The sequence below is a fragment of the Myxocyprinus asiaticus genome, chromosome 6, assembly GCF_019703515.2.
Source record: "Myxocyprinus asiaticus isolate MX2 ecotype Aquarium Trade chromosome 6, UBuf_Myxa_2, whole genome shotgun sequence".
Classification (NCBI taxonomy): Eukaryota; Metazoa; Chordata; class Actinopteri; order Cypriniformes; family Catostomidae; genus Myxocyprinus; species Myxocyprinus asiaticus.
In genome coordinates this window covers 33,383,932-33,404,331 of record NC_059349.1, presented here as the reverse complement: position 1 = coordinate 33,404,331, position 20,400 = coordinate 33,383,932, and the positions used below count along the sequence as shown (strand labels likewise).

The window sequence follows — 20,400 nt, the reverse complement described above, 5'->3', positions numbered from 1 at the left end:
ATCTTGAAAATTAAATTGATAAAAGAGTTCATTACTTTTTTTCATTACATTAACATAACGCATTATAAAAAGGTTGTATTTTTTAACATAATAGTTAACATGAACTAACAATGAACATTAATTTTACAGCATTTATTACTGTTGGTTAATGTTAACATCAGCATATTCTAATATTGTATTTTTTTTACATTAAAAATGGTATATGTTAATATAACAATAATTATCAATAATATTTTGATCAATTAACATTATCCAAGATAAATGATGTAATAAAATCATTGTTAGTGATAACTTATGCATTAAACTAATGTTAACGAATTAAACCTTGTTGTAATGTGTTATCAACATTAATTTAAAAAGGATTTAAATTATTATTTATTAACATTCTAAAACATTTGGTAAACTGAAATAGCCAAATACCGAAAATGATGCATATTATGTGCAAACATTCATATCAGCTTCAAAAAATCCTACACTAAAATAAACCAATGCAAAATGTGCAATCAATTAAACAAAAGACTACCTAATACCACTCAGAAAATGATTTTAAGATTTACGCATTTTAATTTAATAACAAAATTCCATCAGACTGAAATAAGCAACCTTTAACAAAATAAAAATAAATAAATAAAAAAACTACATATTTGAAGTTTTATTAATTTAGTTAAAAATTACTAAATTCAACTTGATGAAATTTTGTTATGAAATTGAAATGCATAAATCTTAAAAATAGGCAAAAAAACAAACAAACAAAAAACATCTCAGAATACTTGACCTTATCTTTACTTTTACATTTACTTTTATTAGCTACATAGAGCACTTTTAATTTCCTTTTAACTTGTTAAGTTAGAAGATCAAAACCCAGACTTGAATGTAAAGACATAAAGATGCTGATTAAAACTGCTGTGGTAGGAAAATGTGGTTGGGTATGTACACACCACAGGCGGAGGCGCTTACTGGAAAGAACACATGCAGTAGTTTAACCACATGATTGGCTGATCATTTATTAGCAGCTGCAGGTTGTTTGTCTTGCTAATCTAAGCTGTTATTTGCGGGCAAGAAAGTTGCAGCAAGTTTTGATAGCACCATCCTTGTGAGCACAAACTGACTCTCATGCAGGGGTTTCCGTTCGCTGGCTTTTCTCACCAAAACATACCGTACTGATGCATATTCTTGACAAAAAGACACAGTTAATAAAAACAGTAATTGTTTTAATATATAATGAAAAAAGAATACAATCTGACATTATTCTGCATATTTCAAAGCTTTGTGATGGGTACATACTGTATGGAGATAACTCTCCATAACTCTAATTATACAAAGAAAACTGGAGGTCCCAGACCTGCATCAGGTCCATAAGCCCTTATTCAGTAAGCATGGCACACGTATATACTTAAAGGGAAATTTCAACCAAAAATGAAAACTATGTAATCATGTACTCACACTCATGTTGTTCCAAACCTGTATTACTTTCTTTCTTTCTCTTTCCTTCCATCTTTTTTCCATACAATAAAATGAATGGTGACTCAAGCTAACATTCTACCTACATCTCCATTTGTGTTACACAATAAGTCAAATGGGTTTGGAACAACAAGTGTGTGAGCAAATTATGACAGAATTAAAATTTTTGGTAGAACTATTCCTTTAAAAGAATTAAGATTTAATTTACTTAAGATGATTTACATGTTTAAGAATGCTTACTGATGAGGAGCCAAAAACATAAAAACAGAATACATACTCGCATCATTACATATCATATAACTCCTCATTTAAGAGCATTTCATGCAAAATCAATCAAGTCCTTTATTTTGCAAGTAAACAAAATCATTTTACAGTTTCCTAAACACACCTCTACCACATTTGTGATCGTTCACACAGATTGGTAGCAAAAGTATTAAAAACAAAAAGAGGATAACAAAGAAAAACTGGAAAAACTTTAAATCTTCACACACTAATGATTGGCAGTGCAGACCTGACACCATACTGCTATTCACAGTCCTAAATCAGAGGCATGAAAGTTCTTAAAGGGATAGTTCACCCAAAAATACACATTTTGCCATCATTTACTCACCCTTGTGTTGTTCCAAACCCATATGACTTTTTCTTTCTTCTGTGGAACACAAAAGGTGATGTTAGGCACCATGTTATTCTCAGTCACCATTCACTTTCATGGCATCTTTTGTCCATACAATTAAAGTGAACTGTGACTGAGGCTGTCATTCCACCTAACATCTCCTTTTAAGTTCCACAGATTAAAGTCGGGTTTGAAACAACATGAAGGAGAGTAAATGATGACAGAAACCTTATTCTTGAGTGAACTATTCCTTTATTACACAGTTCTGCAGACATCTAGAGCTTACAGCACAAACTTGTGAGATGGCAGTCATGTTGTTAAACAGAGATGAGAAGTGTCATGTCTCATAAAGTTTCTCATGTTCAGCTCTGATATCATCTAAGTTCATAATACACACTGTACTGTTCACATTAAAATCCTTCTTTCACCGTTTTCAATCATTACTGCACAATAAACAGAATAAGTTTTGTTCTGTAGAGAAAAATTAAGATACAAAAAAAGATGTAAGAAAAAAACAATTGCACCAAGAGCATTACCAGTGTGGGCAGACTGAGAGTAACAAACTGCTGATCATGACAATAGTGGATGTAAGGCAGAGTGACTGTGTGCTGGTCACCCACACACACAAACCCACGATAACACAGCTTTATGTTGAGCAGTGCTGGACAAGGCTTTTGTATGAGTTCGAAACTCAGTGTTGTAACCTGAGCTCCTAATTAAAAAGCAAAATAAATAATACATTTAGATTTAGGTATTGGCTGATAGAAAAATCTGCCAGCTATTTTCCCTAAAATATCTTCTGAATACCTGCTAGACGATGGGCTTCTGAAGATCATGTTTATCATCAAAGTCTTCATCAGAGTCTACAGAAACAAAACAGGATATTTAGAGTAGAAAGTGATGAGTGTTAAGGAACAAACGTATCACATATCTGTTTTTGTCTGTACTTTGAATACAACAAGCAGAAAATGTATCACTAAGGAGACAGCTATAAATGCAGAAGATGTTATAGAAGCTATATAACAACAAAGACAACAACCAAGGAAAACTCCAAAGATGTTTGTGGCAAAATAACATTTAAACAACCTGCATAAAATATGAAAAGGGACACAATGTAAGAGAGCTGAAATGCCTTAGGGGCTGTCCAGGCCGAATGCTATTTTGTGTCCGTCTATGTTGGTTTTCAAATACAAACATGTGCTAGATATATCGACCAATATATCGGTCTACCTCTAGTTTGAACAGCCCCCCAAAAAAGTTCACATTTTAAAATCGTGTCTCCAGACACCTGCATACTGTTCCATTTGTCATGCTGCATCTAGATTTTTTTAATGTAAGAATGTGTTCGGTCTGAATGGACCCTTAGTTGACAAGGCTGATTCAACTTCCAGGAAGTGCAAACTACATCAATCTGCCCAGAGACTGCATTGAAAAAATATCCCTCAAACCTCTCTGCATAAACTAGAAAGACTTTTATTAGTACAGCCACAGACAGACCTATGATCAATGTGAAGAATCCACAGAGTTCAGTAGCGGAGAACAAGGGAAGGTAGTACAAATGAAGCCTTTACCCCAGAAGAACCATGTGAATGCATGTCTTGAATTTGCAAAAATCACAACAATGATCCATTCATGATGTGGGAAAAGAGTTTGTGATTAGACCAAGAATAGATGTCAGCCTAAAACTAAGGCTTGGGGGAAAGGTAATCTTTCAGCAAGACAATGAACCCAAACATGAGAAATACAACTAACCTAAATAGGCCTGTTGTGATTATTTATTAATTGTCTGGACATGGTTATTTGATCTAACTGCAATTATTGTGCACTCAAAAATCCAATCACAATTTAATGTCCAAATATAATATCTATTTAGGTTGGCTGGGTTCCAAAAACAAAAATTGACCAAGACTAAAGTTGGCCAAAAAGAGAGACATATTTTACGTATTTGGAAATATTTTGATATTTAAAAGATTATTTGTCATGTCATTTATTTATTTATTTTTTGTGATTTTCTCCCCTTTTCTCCCCAATTTGGAATGCCCAATTCCCAATGTGTTCTGAGTCCTCGTGTTGGTGTAGTGACTTGCCTCAGTCCGGGTGGCGGAGGGCGAATCTCAGTTGCCTCCGCGTCTGAGACCCGTCAATCCGCGCATCTTATCACGTGGCTTGTTGAGCGCGTTACTGTGGAGACATAGCACGTGTGGACGCTTCACACTGTTCTCCACAGCATACATGCACAACTCACCACGTGGCCAACCGAGAGTGAGAACCAAATTATAGTGACCACGATGAGGTTACCCCATGTGACTCTACCCTCCCTAGCAACCGGGCCAATTTGGTTGCTTAGGAGACCTGGCTGGAGTCACTCAGCACACCCTGGATTCAAACTTGTGACTCCAGGGGTGATAGTCAGCGTCAATATTCGCTGAGCTACCCAGGCCCCCTGTCATGTCTTTTACAAGTTTTTAAGGCCTTATATGAAATCTTACCACCAATCAGCCAGAACATTAAAACTACTTGCCAAATATTGGGTATTTTAACGTTTTGATCCAGTCTAAAGACATTTTCTTCTCAAGTGAACTGATCAAGCAATATTACCAGCAGGGGCTGCGGAGCATTGGATTATTTTCAATGCTTGTAATGCAGAGATAAATGTAAATCTTATCCACTGAGTATGTGAATTCTCTTGCCTGTTGAAGAGGTGGTTCATATACACCAATCAGCCACAACATTAAAACCACCTGCCTAATGTTGTGTAGGTCTCCCTTGTGCCGCCAAAACAGCGCCAACCCGCATCTCAGAATAGCACTCTGAGATGCTATTCTTCTCACCACAATTGTACAGAGTGGTTATCTGAGTTACCATAGACTTTGTCAGTTCAAACCTGTCTGGCCATTCTCTACTGACCTCTCTCATCAACAAGGCATTTCCATCCACAGTACTGCCACTCACTGGATGTTTTTTGTTTTTGGCACCATTCGAAGTAAATTCTAGAGACTGTTGCGTGTGAAAATCCCAGGAGATCAACAGTTACAGAAATACTCAAACCAGCTCGTCTGGCACCATATTGCTATTTTATTATATAATTCCAAATTAAATACACCTGAAGTAGGAAAATTTGAATGACAATCATTATAATCTTGAATTATTCGTCATAATCACAATTATCTGTATGACTATTAATCATCAGCCAAATTTCATAATGATGACAGCCCTAAACCTGAACAACCTGAAACAAATTTGCTAAAAAAATTAAAAAATAAAATAAAAAGGTGCTTAAAAGTGCTAAAATAGCACATGAACAATGTGCAAACCTGGTACAGTCCAAGTCCATAATACTGAAAAAAGTAATTGTTGCCAAGGGAACACTACAAAATATTATTCAAACCGCATGTTGATGTTTTTTTTTGTTTTTTTCTGATAAGAATATTTTCATATCACATTAACCATTAAAACTATCACATTAAAATAATTAATTCTGGGTTTCAGTGCTCTGAAATAAAATGATCACTACATGTCAATGTTTGATTTGTAATTTAGTAAAAGGATTTTTTTTGGCTATGGGTCTGCATATTTTTGCAAAGCTTTGTTTTGAACACTGTAATTCTGCTGCAACATTTAAAAAATATATTATTCCTTTAATATCTCAACCACTGACTGCACTGCACCTGAACTCTGACAGTGGCATTTCCTGGAAAATGCATGCCTGTTACTGTTGCATAAATGAGGTGAGAACATTCTGTCTCACTCATTTTTAACAGTAATCTGATGGAATGTCAATTATATAAACGCGCAAAAAACGTTTAACATTAATTCAACAATCTTTGAGGCAGTCAGAGAACTAAATGCTAGATCTTCAACCATCAGAGACCCAAGCATTGATATTGATGATTTATTTGATTTTTTCTCCTTGTTTTAGTACACCACTGATTATAAAAAAATCTTAATTTTAAGGCATATTTTGTTTTGGGGTGAATTTTGTGTGAACTTTTGCTTCAACCAAAACTGTGTGATACAGTTCAGTGTCAACTACTGTTATAATTTTTACCCATTTTGATAAAAAGAAATGGGCAATATTGAATTGCTTTAAACAAACATACAGTAGCAATTCTGAGGGTTAATTGCTGCAAAAAACTGCATTTGAAACTTGTTATAGATATGATTTTACAAATTGTATGTTGGGGTCGTGTTAGTACCTGCCATGGACTCAGGAGGAGAGTAGAACTGGCCTTCTGAGACAGGTCCTGGGTATAAAAGAGGTTCTCTCCCTTCTGCACTCTGCACTGAAATATGCCCTATCACACAGGACACAACACGTTAGCTCAATTCTATTAACCGTTGTGTTGTGTTCATTTGTGCTAACACCTTTGTGTTCCCAGTCACTTCAAAGTTTAGAATCTGGACTTTAAAATGCATATAGCTGATCCTACCAATTCTTAAATAATACTTTTTAATTTGCTGACAAATTAAAACTGTTTTGCTCTCATCATTTGCAAATTTGTTATCTCAACAATTATGTTCAGAGTTGGTAAAAAAATGAGCCCAAACACAACATAATATGAAAAGTAGATCTTGAAATATTCCTCAAAGAGAGTACATGGAACGATATGGCCGAGGACTTTGTGTGTGCAATCACACATCCACATACAGTATGTGCTCATCTGAAGGACAGGGATGGTCCTGAAAACTTAATATTTCTGTATTTTGTAGTCTAATCCATTCATTTCGAATGTCCGGTCATTTTTGACCAGGAACACAACAGGTGTAACAACGTGAAATATAACCAGTAAAATGTAAAGAAAATGGTCCAAATTATTTTGGATTTTCAGATACAATATGTGAACAAATTAAAGGAATTTTGGTCCTTTTGGAAATGGATTAAGTAAAAAAAATAAAATAAAAAATTTAACAATGTTGTCTGGGTCAAAATGACCAGAACATAAAATAAAGGTTAACTTCACATGAGACTAAAATAAAAAGGCACAAAGCAAAGTTAAATTATCTATTGCCATTAGTGATTAATGATGGTTTGTCTCTGTATTTACTGTATCAGTAATTAGATATGTGACTCTTACTGATTTCATCACCAGCCTCCTGGGGCAGGACTTTGAAATCCAGGAGCCAAGTCTCTATCCATGCCAGGACGAAGGAGATGATGGGTAACAAGTACCCAAATGCCCCCTGAGACAGGAGCTGGAGAGCAGAGGGAAAATCCTTGGTCAAGGTGAACTATGAAAGTCTATGAATCTCAGTAAAAAGTAAAATGAAAAACAGCACCTACCTTTGATACAATTACTTTTACAATTAAGAAACCAGTGGTAATGGCTGTTGTAATCTGTAATAAAGAAATGCAAATGGCTATTACAATAATGTACAGTGGGGTTCAAAAGTCTTTTAGTAAAAATGCTTTTATTTTGCACTTTTATTTTTGAAGTTTAAGTTGAACATTAAAGGAATATTCCAGATTCAATACAAGTTAAGCTCAGTAAACAACATTTGTGGCATAATATTGTTTACCAAAAAAATTATTTCAACTTGTCCCTCCTCTTCTTTATAAAAAGCAAAAATCTGGGTTCCAGTGAGGCACTTACAATGGAAGTGAATGGGACCAACCCATAAACGTAAAAATACTCACTGTTTCAAAAGTATAGCCACAAGACGTAAACAATATGTGTTAACATGATTTTAGTGTGATAAATTTGCTTACTAACCTTTTCTGTATAAAATGACATTAAATTTTACAACTTCGTTGCATGACAATATAATTACAACAAACCCAAAAACCCTAAAATGACTGTAAAAATGACGAATTAAACAGCTTTACAGCTCAAATAATACACAAGATTCAACATAAGAATTAATTAAATAATTTAAGTGTTTTTATACAATTATAAGCTTAACATTTCTGCCTTTAAACCCTCCAAAAATTGGCCCCTTTCACGTCCATTGTAATATTTCTTTAATTTCAGAATTTCTTCCAATTTGGTATGTTCCCTTTTGCTTTAATGACAGTATGCACTTAAGTATCCACAAAACCTGATGATGCATGTTATCCCAGCATGATTTAAGAATGTTTCAAAGAACATATTTTATAATTCAAATGGAAGCACGGACATCTGGCCTTTTGGTCAAAGATGTTAAAATGTCACTAATTTGCTTATTTGATTGGTGATAGCACCTATAAATAGTGTAGAATCTTAAATCTGTTTTATTCATTTTACATCATAATGTGTCTTTTTTGTGTGCAATTTTTCAAGATTATAAAACTTTGTTTATTTCCACGTTTAAATTAGATTTTTAATCCCAGATTTTTAATATGGATTTTTAAACCCCAATGTGTATACTTTTGAACATCTTTTTAGACTACATGTTTAAGTGCAGCTCAGTCATTTTTGTGCTTTTAACTAGCATTCAGACTGAAGCAATGAAAATTCTCTGAGTTGACTAGTGCAGCGCATAAATGAGGGCAGAGTAAAGCAACACTGCCCACTTGTGGAGGGCAGCAGAGGGTAAAGTAAAAAAAAAAAGCTGCTTACTGCAATGGCCCACCAATGGCGCAGCTTGCACACTGCATACACCAGAATCAATACTGCAAAGCGGAACACTGCCAATAGCTGAGGAGAAAGCAACAGATATTGTAAACCAAACAAATATATCATTCAACACCAACACATGTGCAGATAGACAAGTTATGACTGCTCTTAAAAACCACGTTCATCAACATTACATGAATAATTAATTGCATTAGAGAATGCAGTCAGGTAGCAATTTCAAAATGCTTACATCAAAGGATCACATGGTATTAGCATAAATCTAGGCCAAACTTACAGGGCAAAGTCTAGAAACCAGCTTACTTCCTGAATTTCAAGTTCTTTTAAAATAAAACCTGTTATTGCTTATCAACAAATATAACATTGCCTTATTTTTAAACCCTGTATCACACTAAGGCAGAAACATGTATACATAAAGGATCCATATTATCCATAAGTAAAAGAATAAACACACACTATACGTAAGTGCAACAAAGGACGCCCACACATGTGCATCAAGGAAATATAACAACATATAAGCATGTGACACAAAATTGAAGGGATGAATTCAAGGACAACAGTCCATCGTTTGATCACAGTAATCTAAGAGATACTGGACAGAGAGACTGTTTAGTATAAAAGAGGTGTGAATGAGGTAATCTATGTTAATTAGAAAAGTCTTGAAAAGGGAAGTGTGGGAGGGACGTGTCCTGACATTTTACCCCAGCAGTTTCATCTGAATTCACACCTTCATGGTTGAAATGCTGGTGATTTCCATTCTAAACTGAACTCCACCGAAAATAGAATATATTTTAAAAAGCTGGTGCCATTTATTTGTGTACATGTGACTTTGTTTTGGCAATAGATGATAGTGTATAGGCTTATTACTTACAAATATGTCAAAAAAAGATTTGTGGTAATCATAGTGTAACACCTCTTTCTCCAGCTGATGTTGTATACCATCACTGTCCTAGAGGAGGACAGACAAAAAAGAATGATCTTTACTAAACATTTAACTAGAATGTAGTGCAACTGTTGCCATTGAACAAGTGGGATATGCTTAAAGAGATAGTTCACCTAAAGATTTAAAAATTCTGTCATTGTTTACTTACCCTCATGTTGTTCCAAACTCATATGTCTTTCTTCCTTCCGCTGAACACAAAAGGAGATGTTAGGCAGAATGACAGCCTCAATCACCATTCACTTTCATTGTATGGAGAGAAAATAAAATGCAATAAAAAGTGAATGGTGACTGAGTCACTAACATTCTGCCTAACTTTTTCTACGGGTTTAGAACATAATGAAGGGGAGTAAATGATGACAATGTTTAACCTTTGTGTGAACCATCCCTATAATGTTGTATCTAGTCCAATAAAAACAATTTTTTTTCCAAATACCGCATTTTAAAGAGATGGTGATTTGTGCTTCACATGCAACTCTTTTAATAAACTAGGAGAAACACAAAAAAACAAACATACATTGAGCTCAATGATCCACAGCAAGGTGACGAACAAAAGGTCAAAGGTCACGAACAGGCAGAAGGTCCTTCGGACATCAGAGATGCACTTTTTCTCTCCTGCTTCATAGGACTCGACACGGGCAGAAATGGGGGTGGAGTTAATGGAGACCACGCCCGCTACCGTGGCCCGTGAACCCACACTGCTGCTGCATTGGCTGTCCATGACTTGTCACTCTATTCACACTCACTGTTCTGGAGAGTCAGACTCTGTCGTCATGCCTAGTTCTGAAAGGACACACAGTCAGTTGAGACATTTCACACAGTGGCAAGAGGTGATCAAATGTTTATAGTTATTGCTGTCATATGATCAGGCCTTTATGGCTACTTTATATCAACAAAACCATCAAATATCCTGTACAGTCCGTAAGTGAATATAGTCAAAAGACACAAAAGAGAGAACTGAGGAAACATTAACATGCTAAAGCACTTTTCAGTCTAGACCAATGGTTCTCAACTGGTGGGTAAAAAAAAAAAATGCTAATCATTTAATCATGCAGAGTTGGATTTCAAAATAAACAGACTTATCAACGTCAAAGGCAGTGCGTCCACTCAAATTCGATAGTGTTTTGGCGCAAATTCATCTGTCACTTGATATTAAGCAGGTAAAATTAAAACATTTCCATTTCAGATTCTACAGACATTTTTGTTTATTTTGTACAATAAACAATTTTGGTACCATTTTGAGTGCCACTTGATGTCCAATGTAAAATCTGAGTCCTGAAGCTAAAGCACCAAAGTTAAGAACCACTAATCTAAGTGGTTCTTAAGTGGGCCTGGGTAGCTCAGTGGTAAAATACGCTGGCTACCACCCCTGGAGTTCGCTAGTTCGAATCCCAGGGCGTGCTGAGTGACTCCAGCCAGGTCTCTTAAGGCCTGGTTGCTAGGGAGGGTAGAGTCACATGGGGTAACCTCAGAGGCTTTATATGGAGTTAGGATGAAAATAAGGTGCATTTTGAACTGTTCTGAGACCAGTGCAGACAGACAGCACACTGGAGGTTAAGTCAATCACTAAATAGGGAGCAAGGGAGAATCCTATAGCTTTTCTATGCAGCTAAATGCATTCACTCCTAAAATCTGACCAAAAGTTTAGTTTCAGGCTGCAACATGTTTGGCATACATGGGACAATGGTAAACAGTTCATAGATTCAGAATGTATAATGTCTAATTTTATTTTAAAATGGTTGGTAGTGACTGGATGATGCAATCAGAGTTATTTATGCTAATTTCTGATGTAATGTCTGTAACATCTCAAAAACATGAATAACCAACACTCCTGGAAACATAATAAATATTTGATAAAAAAAAATATATAAAAAAAAAGTCAGACTTTATATACATTGGTATTATTTAAAATTCCACAATTTGGTCCCACTGTCCACATATGTTGACATCAAATTTTAGGAAAACTATTTGGTCTAGAATTTTTTTTTTTTTTAATTTTATGTGCTACTAGTTACAAATCAAAAATGGAAATAGAAATTCACACAGCAGTCACGCTCAGGTCTCAGGAGGTAAATACACAAAAAAGTAAACAACCTAAGCATAATAATGGTGTTGTTGTCACAGTAAAAAATAGCACAGCGAGTCTTATCAGGAACATCATCAGGTTTCCCAAAAAACATTTAAGAACAAGCTGAGCATTTAAAAGAACAGTGAATGACTGTTTGGTCATTAAGTTCCTCTTACTGACCTCATTTACTGAAAAACAATAAGCAAAGGAATTTTCATGACTTCACAGGTTGCACTGCATGATTTTCAAGCCTGGGTAAACCTGGCAGGCTTTTCCCTGTAGGAATTCCTCAAAACAGGCAAATATATATATATATATATATATATATATATATATATATATATATATATATATATATATATATATATATATATATACACTGTATATATATATGTGCAGTTGAAGTCAGAAGTTTACACACACACTTCAAGTCATTAAACCTAATTTTTTTAACAACTCCACAGATTAGCAAACTATAGTTTTAATTTACAATTTTAATCATTTAGGACATCTACTTTGTGCATGACACGAGTAATTTTTCCAACAACTGTTTACAGACAGATTGTTTCACTTTTATTGACTATATCACAATTCCAGTGGGTAAGAAGTTTACATACACTAAGTTAACTGTGCCTTTAAGTAGCTTGGAAAATTCCAGAAAATGATGTCAAGCCTTTAGGCAATTAGCTTCTGATAGGCTAATTGGTGTCAATTGGAGGTGTACCTGTTGATGTATTTTAAGGCCTACCTTCAAACTCACTGCCTCTTTACTTTACATCATGGGAAAATCAAAAGAAATCGGCCAAGACCTCAGAAAAAAAATTGTGGACCTCTGGAAGTCTGGTTCATCTTTGGGAGCAATTTCCAAAGGCCTGAAGGTACCACATTCATCTGTACAAACAATAGTACGCAAGTATAAACACCATGGGACCACGCAGCCATCATACTGTTCAGGAAGGAGATGCATTCTGTCTCCTAGAGATGAACATAGTTTGGTGCGAAAAGTGCAAATCAATCCCAGAACAACAGCAAAGGACCTTGTGAAGATGCTGGAGGAAACAGGTAGACATGTATCTATATCCACAGTAAAATGAGTCCTATATCAACATAACCTGAAAGGCTGCTCAGCAAGGAAGAAACCACTGCTCCAAAACCACCATAAAAAAGCCAGACTACAGTTTGCAAGTGCACATGGGAACAAAGACCTTACTTTTTGGAGAAATGTCCTCTGGTCTGATGAAACTAAAATTGAACTGTTTAGCTATAATGGCCATCGTTATGTTTGGAGGGAAAAGGGTGAAGAACACCATCCCAACCATGAAGCATGGGGTTGGCAGCATCATGTTGTGGGGGTGCTTTGCTGCAGGAAGGACTGGTGCACTTCACAAAATAGATGGCATCATGAGGAAGGAAAATGATGTGGATATATTGAAACAACATCTCAAGACATCAGCCAGGAAGTTAAAGCTTGGTCACAAATGGGTCTTCCAAATGGACAATGACCCCAAGCATACCTCCAAAGTTGTGGCAAAATGACTTAAGGACAACAAAGTCAAGGTATTGGAGCAGCCATCACAAAGCTCTGAACTCAATCTGATAGAAAATTTGTGAGCAGAACTGAAAAAGTGTGTGCGAGCAAGGAGGCCTACAAACCTGACTCAGTTACACCAGTTCTGTCTGGAGGAATGGGCCAAAATTCCAGCAGCTTATTGTGAGAAGTTTGTGGAAGGCTACCCAAAAAGTTTTACCCAAGTTAAACAATTTAAAGGCAATGCTACCAAATACTAACAAAGTGTATGTAAATGTCTAACCCACTGGAATGTGATGAAAGTAATAAAAGCTGAAATAATTCTCTCTACTATTATTCTGACATTTCACATACTTAAAATAGTGATCCTAACTGACCTAAGACAGGGAATGTATTCTACGATTAAATGTCAGGAATTGTGAAAATGTATTTGGCTAAGGTGTATGCAAACTTCTGACTTCAACTGTATATACATACATACATACATACATATACATTATATATATATATATATATAGCTCTGGAAAAAAGTAAGAGACCGCTGCCACTCCTGGTGCAAAATTTCAAAAAGCTCAGCTTTGTTTGATGGCTTGTGGCCATCCATCTTCCTCTTGATCATATTCCAGAGGTTTTTCAATGGGGTTCAGGTCTGGAGATTGGGCTGGCCAAGACAGGGTTTTGATCGGGTGGTCCTCCATCCACACCTTGATTGACTTGGCTGTGTGGCATGGAGCATTGTTCTGCTTGAAAACCAATCCTCAGAGTTGGGGAACATTGTCAGAGTGGAAGGAAACAAGTTTTCTTCCAGGATAACCTTGTACGTGGCTTGATTCATGTGTCTTTCACAAAGACGAATCTGTCTGATTCCAGCCTTGCTGAAGCACCCCCAGATCATTAACTTCCTTATGCTGTGAAGTTTATAATTATAGACTACCTAGGCCTTACTGACAACATGGTTAACGATTTGTAAGTGAAAAATAACTTTGTTGCTTTATCTAAGGCTCGAATTGCAGTATGATTATTATAGAATGAGCATGGTTCGTTTATAAAATCGTTAGTAAAACAAAGTACACGAATTAATTAACTACATCAGACACTGAAGTATTAGTCAGTGTGTTTATGTTTTGTGAAGTGGCTATTTCAAACCAATCTGCATACTAGGAGCTAGCAGTACAATGCTACAAATGCTATAATAGAAACATCTCAAAATGTGCAATACAGTGTTATGATTACACATAACATATTACTAACTTGCAAACTAAAAACGACATAAAGCGAGACAACCAAGTCACTAACCCTCCTGAAAACAATCTCCCCGGCTGTTTCAAGTCAACCCTGTTTATCTGCCAGCTCTGGTTCATCATTGTTCAGTCACTGTTGTCACATCAGCTTTGAATTCAAAACTTAATGTTAAAGCGATTGTGTTGCTTACCTTCGTTTATAATCCCATGAATGTTAGCGTTACATTACAGCCGCTCAAGAGATCACTGAACGATCATCTCGTTGTGTTGGTAAAACACACCCGCACCATCTGATGATTTCGGTTTCAGTCGGACAGGAAACTGTCATTGTTGTTTTGCAAAGGGAATTCTGGGATGTGTAGTAGAATCTAGAAGTGTATCAGAACTACAGCTACTCAGTTTGTAATTTAGGAGATGTTCAGTCATACTACAGCAACAGCATCAGATAAACATTAGACAACATCTGACAACAAATTATATTTGGGTCATAAACAAATAAGGTTGCCCTAAATGATAAAAACAAATGAGAAATATTTAAAAAATTTAGTTTAACCCTGCTATTCTGATCAAATAGAGCTGCTTTGCTGTCCGTGGTCATTTTTGACCGGACACAGCACAATTTTTATTTTTAAAGAAATGATAACATTTCTTCTTTCCTGAACTAAAAACAATAAAATTATGCACTTCTTTTGGGATTTAATGTTTTGTGTTTTTCTTATTTACATATAATTTTCTCGATTTCACCATTCATTTACACATGCAAATAAGCACATTTATTTAACTTCAAAACAGGAAAAACCTCCACTTCTATAAGTTGAAACATGAAGAAAACATGAGAATGTGTCATGTATTGGGGGCAGACTGATGCCATCTGGTGAAAAAAGAAAAATAACATGACTTGAAAATCGTGTAATTACAATAATAGCAAGTAGATGGCTGCAGTGTTCTATGCAGCCATCTATTATGTTGTAATTCAAAATTTTACCACAAGTAATGAATTTATATATATATATATATATATATATATATATATATATATATATATATATATATATATATATGTAGCCATTATCAAACTATTATTTGTCAAAGTAACAGTTTGCAATAATGTCACATTATGCTTACAGTCAAACCTGACTTCAAAAACATCAAATAATAATAATAATCACTTAATGTAAATTAATAATAATGTCAAGAAAATGGACAGTAATAAACAGAAATCAACAGCAATGGACTGTGAAAAATCAATTAGTGTATAAAATAGAAGACTCAGACTTTGTTATTTGTTCTCTGTATGCTTGCGTGAGAGCGTTTGTGTGGGTGTTTTGCACTCTGCATGTTGTAAAGTCTCGCCCTTTCATTTCTGTGTGTGTTTTTTCTGCATTGTGGCCAATTTATACATTGTATTTGACAAATAAAAAAAAATAGCTGTTTTTAGTTTTCCCCATTCATTTCCTATTCATTTCCCCTTTCACTTAGTTGGTCAATTTTGACCACGGACAGCAAAGGTGTTGCTTTTTATATTTTTTTAATTATTTTTTTATGACCACTTAGACACATTTTTTGTGTGTGTTCAGATGGCAAGTGGAGGAAAAGTCACTATGTAATGTGCCGCTTTGATAAACAAACCTATTTTTATTACACCGGGGAAAAATATTCGGTCAAAAATGACCGAAAAGTATAGGAAGGTTAAAACGTGTCAAGTTTCTAGAAATGCAATCTTTGTGTCTATTTTGGTTTAATTATTATTATTTTATTTTATTTTTTGTATTCAAGTAATTCTTATGTGTGAATTGCATTTTTTATGTATTTTTGAATAACTTAATAGATCCGGACAAAAAATTAGCATCACATTATTGACCCATTTATTTTGTATTCACATATGCTTTCAAGATGCAATCTAAGCAAACATTACCTCATAACATTACTTTGTCACATTTTCTATTGTGATGTTAATCATCAAGATAGCTTGGAAAGGTCGGGTGTTTATTTCACACCTCTACAGATTGTAATTGGAGACCAGCACTGTCACAAAACACAGAATCTGATGTACTCAGCTACAGCTACTACAGTATCAGTATATAGTCTTTTTCAGGCAAAATATCCTTGATTAATGTCAATGTATATGTTTGATAAATTTAAATAAATTTACAACATTAGTAGTGAGGTAAACACTATTTACTGAAATCAACATTGAAGTCTAGAGATTTCTTCAACAACTATAAACAAAATTTTTGAAATTATATGTATCCACACTTTAAATCAGCTTTAAGGCAAAATAAAATAAATAATAATGATAAAATGTAGCAGAACTCATAATTAATAGTAAAACCAAAAATAAAGTACTACATTAGCCCACTGAGGCTCAGCAGAACACCATATAGTTTGTCCAGAATGTGGCATTAAAATATAAATGAGGCTTAAATTATATACAGTTGTGCTCAAAAGTCTGCATACCCTGGCAGAAATTGTGAAATTTTGGCATTGATTTTGAAAATATGACTGACCATGCAAAAAAACTGTCAAATTCCTGCGTAACAGGGTAATGGAACTTTATAAAGATGAAAAAGGATATAAAAATATATCCAAAGCCTTGAAAATGCCAGTCAGTACTGTTCAATCACTTAAGAAGTGGAAAATTCAGGGATCTCTTGATACCAAGCCAAGACGGTGTGGTTGTTTCAAGGAGCACAATATGACGATACTTGAACAAAAATGAGCTGCATGGTCGAGTTGCCAGAAAGAAGCCTTTACTGCGGCAATGCCACAAAAAAGCCCAGTTACAATATGCCCGACAACACCTTGACCCGCCTCACAGCTTCTGGCTCACTGTAATTTGGAGTGACGAGACCAAAATAGCTTTATGGTCACAACCATAAGCGCTGTCTTTGGAGAGGGGTCAACAAGTATTGTGCTCCTTGAAACAACCACAACATCTTTTTCCAGAGCAGCCTGTATTTCTCCTGAGGTTACCTGTGGGTTTTTCTTTGTATCCCAAACAATTCTTCTGGCAGTTGTGTCTGAAATCTTTCTTGGTCTTCCTGACCTTGGCTTGGTATCAAGAGATCCCTGAATTTTCCACTTCTTAAGTGATTGAACAGTACTGACTGGCATTTTCAAGGCTTTTGATATCTTTTTATATCCTTTTCCATCTTTATAAAGTTCCATTACCTTGTTACGCGGGTCTTTTGACAGTTCTTTTCTGCTCCCCATGGCTCAGTATCTAGCCTGCTCAGTGCATCCACGTGAGAGCTAACAAACTCATTGAATATTTATACACAGACACTAATTGCATTTTAAAAAGCCACAGGTGTGGGAAATTAACCTTTAATTGCCATTTAAACCTGTTTGTGTCACCTTGTGTGTCTGTAACAAGGCCAAACATTCAAGGGTATGTAAACTTCTGATCAGGGCCATTTCGGTGATTTCTGTTATCATTATGATTTAAAAAGGAGCCAAACAACTATGTGATGATAAATGGCTTCATATGATCACTATCCTTAAATAAAAGACATGATCAGTGATTTTTTGCATGATCAGTCATATTTTCAAAATCAATGCCAAAATTTCACAATTTCTGCCAGGGCTTGCAAACTTTTGAGCACTGTATGTAGCATAGTTCACATTTTAACTCAAAGTCTATAAACTGACTTTTTGGTTGATTTTAAAGTTATGTTTGTTTACAGTAACTGCACTTATTTCATGTGTTCTTTTTAGTGTAATATTGGTTAATTGAAAAGCTGTCATTTTAAGCTGTCTATACTGGTAAATCTATTTTGAGCATGTAATGCAAAGCCCAGGTGCATTAATGAGGACCAGAGACCAATGATATATTCAGCAGTCAGTAGTCATCTTCTCAGACAGTGCTGATTGGCAGGTGCTGGGTGGGATGAACACTCCAGGGTCACTGATGCCCAGATGAAGGTCAAAGAAGCGAGTGGAAGTGGTCACACTACTGTTCTTGGTGTACGTCTCTTGCACGGGATAGCAGTCATTCAAAGTGTACACACCTACCCAAGCTTCATCTGTAAAAGATCCACACAGAAATCTTTCAGTTTGCTATGTTTGTAGACACGCACCAAAGAATTGCATTTTTGGATTATGATGGTATTAGATGTATTATAGTCTCCTTTGAGTTTCTAACATAAAAATAAAACATTATGTCCCACAAATGTAAAATACATGGCATAATCATACTTTTGCGAGCTGGTTTCCGATCAGACCATTCTTGAACTTCAATCATGTCTCCAGGTCCACCGATAAAGTACTGGTCCTCATATGTGGAGTTCAGAGGTATATCATAAGGGTCCCAGGCCTCAGTCAGCGCAATCTTTGCACACTTCTTAGTAACTTGTTCAATCTGGAAAAGCACTCCACTCTTGAACAGGTAGATGTACTCAAAGAACCTCAAAGAAATACAATACAATTATTGTAAATACAAAAAGTAAAGTAGAAAAAAAAAAGAAAAAAGAAAGTTTTGTTTTAATGCAGTTGAACTATATAGAGCACAAACCTTTTGGTAGTCATTCTTATTTCTACTATTCTGTATTCCTTATGTCCATGTATATCTGTGTAGTACAAATGTACCTAAAACTACTTAATTGAGATTAAAAAAGAGCATATATATATATTATAGTAGTTAGTAAGTTATATAGTTAATAGTTATATATAGGCACTGTGTGTGTGTGTGTGTGTGTGTATATACACACACACACACACACACACACACACACACACACACACACACACAGTGCCTATATATAACTATTAACTATATAACTTACTAACTACTATATATATATATATATATATATATATATATATATATATATATATATATATATATAATACAGCACAATGATAGTCGGACAGTTCAACGCAGCGCATTCTGTAAACAAACCACAACAACACTTTTAGAACACATGAAATTGTCCAAATGAATAATATTTTATAAATGCGTACTTCTTACAGGGTGTGTGTCCTGTCTTCTGTTCTAGGACCCTAATTCGTTGATTCTGTGCATCATAGGAGACCGCTGCCCGTGTATTTCTTCCAGTACTGTGGTCATATTCAACGGTCCGACCCTCCCATTGTAACGGGGCGAGACAGGGCTGCGCCGGTGCCGCTACTGACGACGGATAACCCATGCACGGTACCATCATCGACCAGCAGAATGCAAGCACAAAGACACACAAGCCTGACATGTCTATTGGTGCAAGGCAATAATTAAATGAAAATAAAAGTATTCATAAAAGAAGGCCTATGCTTGGAGTACAGTATAGTCTCGTTTGTACGGCCAAGATTTGCACTGGTGCCTAATCCAAATACACAGAGCCCAGCTCAGCATCGTCACAAACACGTCGGAAACAGCGATTGGCCAAATATCCAACCATATGCCTATGAAAAGCCCACACGGTTATGTATCAGCAGTAGCTATTATTCCAATATATAACAAATATTAAACATATTAAAATATGCACTATATTTGAATAAGTAATACATTCTTTTTATTTATGTTTTAAATTATATTTATCTTCTGTGAATTTTAAAGCAAAATATAATTCAGAGCGTTATGAATGATCAATATTATGATTATAAATAATAATTATATCATAAAACAAATCATACAATTCATATAATATAATATAGTTCTACATCAATATTATAAACATTATATTATACATTATAATCCGTGCACTGATTTAATGTTTTACATGATCAGTGATGGGTGTAATGTATTACTAAGTAATTAATTACTGTAATTAAATTACTTTTTCGTTGAAAAAAGTAAAGGGATTAAGTAATTTAATTACAGTTACTTCTGATGTAATTGTGTTAAATACTTTATAGACTATAGAACAATTCTATATAAAACAATAGTGAATTTAAAATATAAATTTAATGTCTAATGTTAAAATATGTGTGTTCTAATTTAACACAGCCCCCTTAAATTCTTTGGCCAGTTCATGAATAATTTATTTGATTTTATATGATTTAT

General features: G+C 35.0%; 2 protein-coding genes across 5 annotated transcripts; both read right to left on the bottom strand.

Moving 5' to 3' along the window:
- Positions 1–1,190: 1,190 nt before the first annotated feature.
- stard3nl (STARD3 N-terminal like) lies at positions 1,191–14,721 on the bottom strand. 3 transcript variants are annotated; one of them, XM_051700772.1, is made up of 10 exons: positions 14,594–14,704; positions 12,382–12,524; positions 10,083–10,348; positions 9,497–9,574; positions 8,611–8,688; positions 7,356–7,409; positions 7,150–7,267; positions 6,271–6,369; positions 2,882–2,937; positions 1,191–2,786 (listed from the first exon to the last, which is right to left on the bottom strand). In XM_051700772.1, exons 3-9 carry the CDS (start codon positions 10,284–10,286, stop codon positions 2,885–2,887), a joined length of 684 nt encoding a protein of 227 aa, XP_051556732.1. In that variant the 5' UTR covers positions 10,287–10,348; positions 12,382–12,524; positions 14,594–14,704; the 3' UTR covers positions 1,191–2,786; positions 2,882–2,884. The 3 variants fall into 3 exon arrangements, with proteins under 3 accessions (XP_051556732.1, XP_051556734.1, XP_051556735.1); XM_051700774.1 differs by lacking the exon at positions 12,382–12,524 and having other exon boundaries at positions 14,594–14,721; XM_051700775.1 differs by lacking the exon at positions 9,497–9,574.
- A 1,529-nt stretch (positions 14,722–16,250) lies between these two features.
- On the bottom strand, positions 16,251–20,101 carry epdr1 (ependymin related 1). 2 transcript variants are annotated; one of them, XM_051699918.1, is made up of 4 exons: positions 19,372–20,101; positions 18,916–18,970; positions 18,600–18,808; positions 16,251–18,427 (listed from the first exon to the last, which is right to left on the bottom strand). In XM_051699918.1, the coding sequence occupies exons 1-4, from the start codon at positions 19,604–19,606 to the stop codon at positions 18,237–18,239; spliced, it is 690 nt and encodes a 229-aa protein (XP_051555878.1). In that variant the 5' UTR covers positions 19,607–20,101; the 3' UTR covers positions 16,251–18,236. The 2 variants fall into 2 exon arrangements, with proteins under 2 accessions (XP_051555878.1, XP_051555879.1); XM_051699919.1 differs by lacking the exon at positions 18,916–18,970 and having other exon boundaries at positions 19,365–20,098.
- Positions 20,102–20,400: the final 299 nt, after the last annotated feature.

What these genes read in the sequence shown, in the direction of transcription:
- epdr1 (XM_051699918.1), bottom strand. Translation starts at nt 19,606, where the DNA reads ATGTCAGGCTTGTGTGTCTTTGTGCTTGCATTCTGCTGGTCGATGATG. An exon ending in GAAGACAGGACACACACCCT is followed by an intron (nt 18,971 to 19,371) that starts GTAAGAAGTACG and finishes TGTACTACACAG; the next exon opens with ATATACATGGACATAAGGAA. An exon ending in ATAAGAATGACTACCAAAAG is followed by an intron (nt 18,809 to 18,915) that starts GTTTGTGCTCTA and finishes TATTTCTTTGAG; the next exon opens with GTTCTTTGAGTACATCTACC.
- stard3nl (XM_051700774.1), bottom strand. Translation starts at nt 10,286, where the DNA reads ATGGACAGCCAATGCAGCAGCAGTGTGGGTTCACGGGCCACGGTAGCG. An exon ending in TGTGGATCATTGAGCTCAAT is followed by an intron (nt 9,575 to 10,082) that starts GTATGTTTGTTT and finishes GTCCTCCTCTAG; the next exon opens with GACAGTGATGGTATACAACA. An exon ending in GCCATTGGTGGGCCATTGCA is followed by an intron (nt 7,410 to 8,610) that starts GTAAGCAGCTTT and finishes TCTTTATTACAG; the next exon opens with ATTACAACAGCCATTACCAC.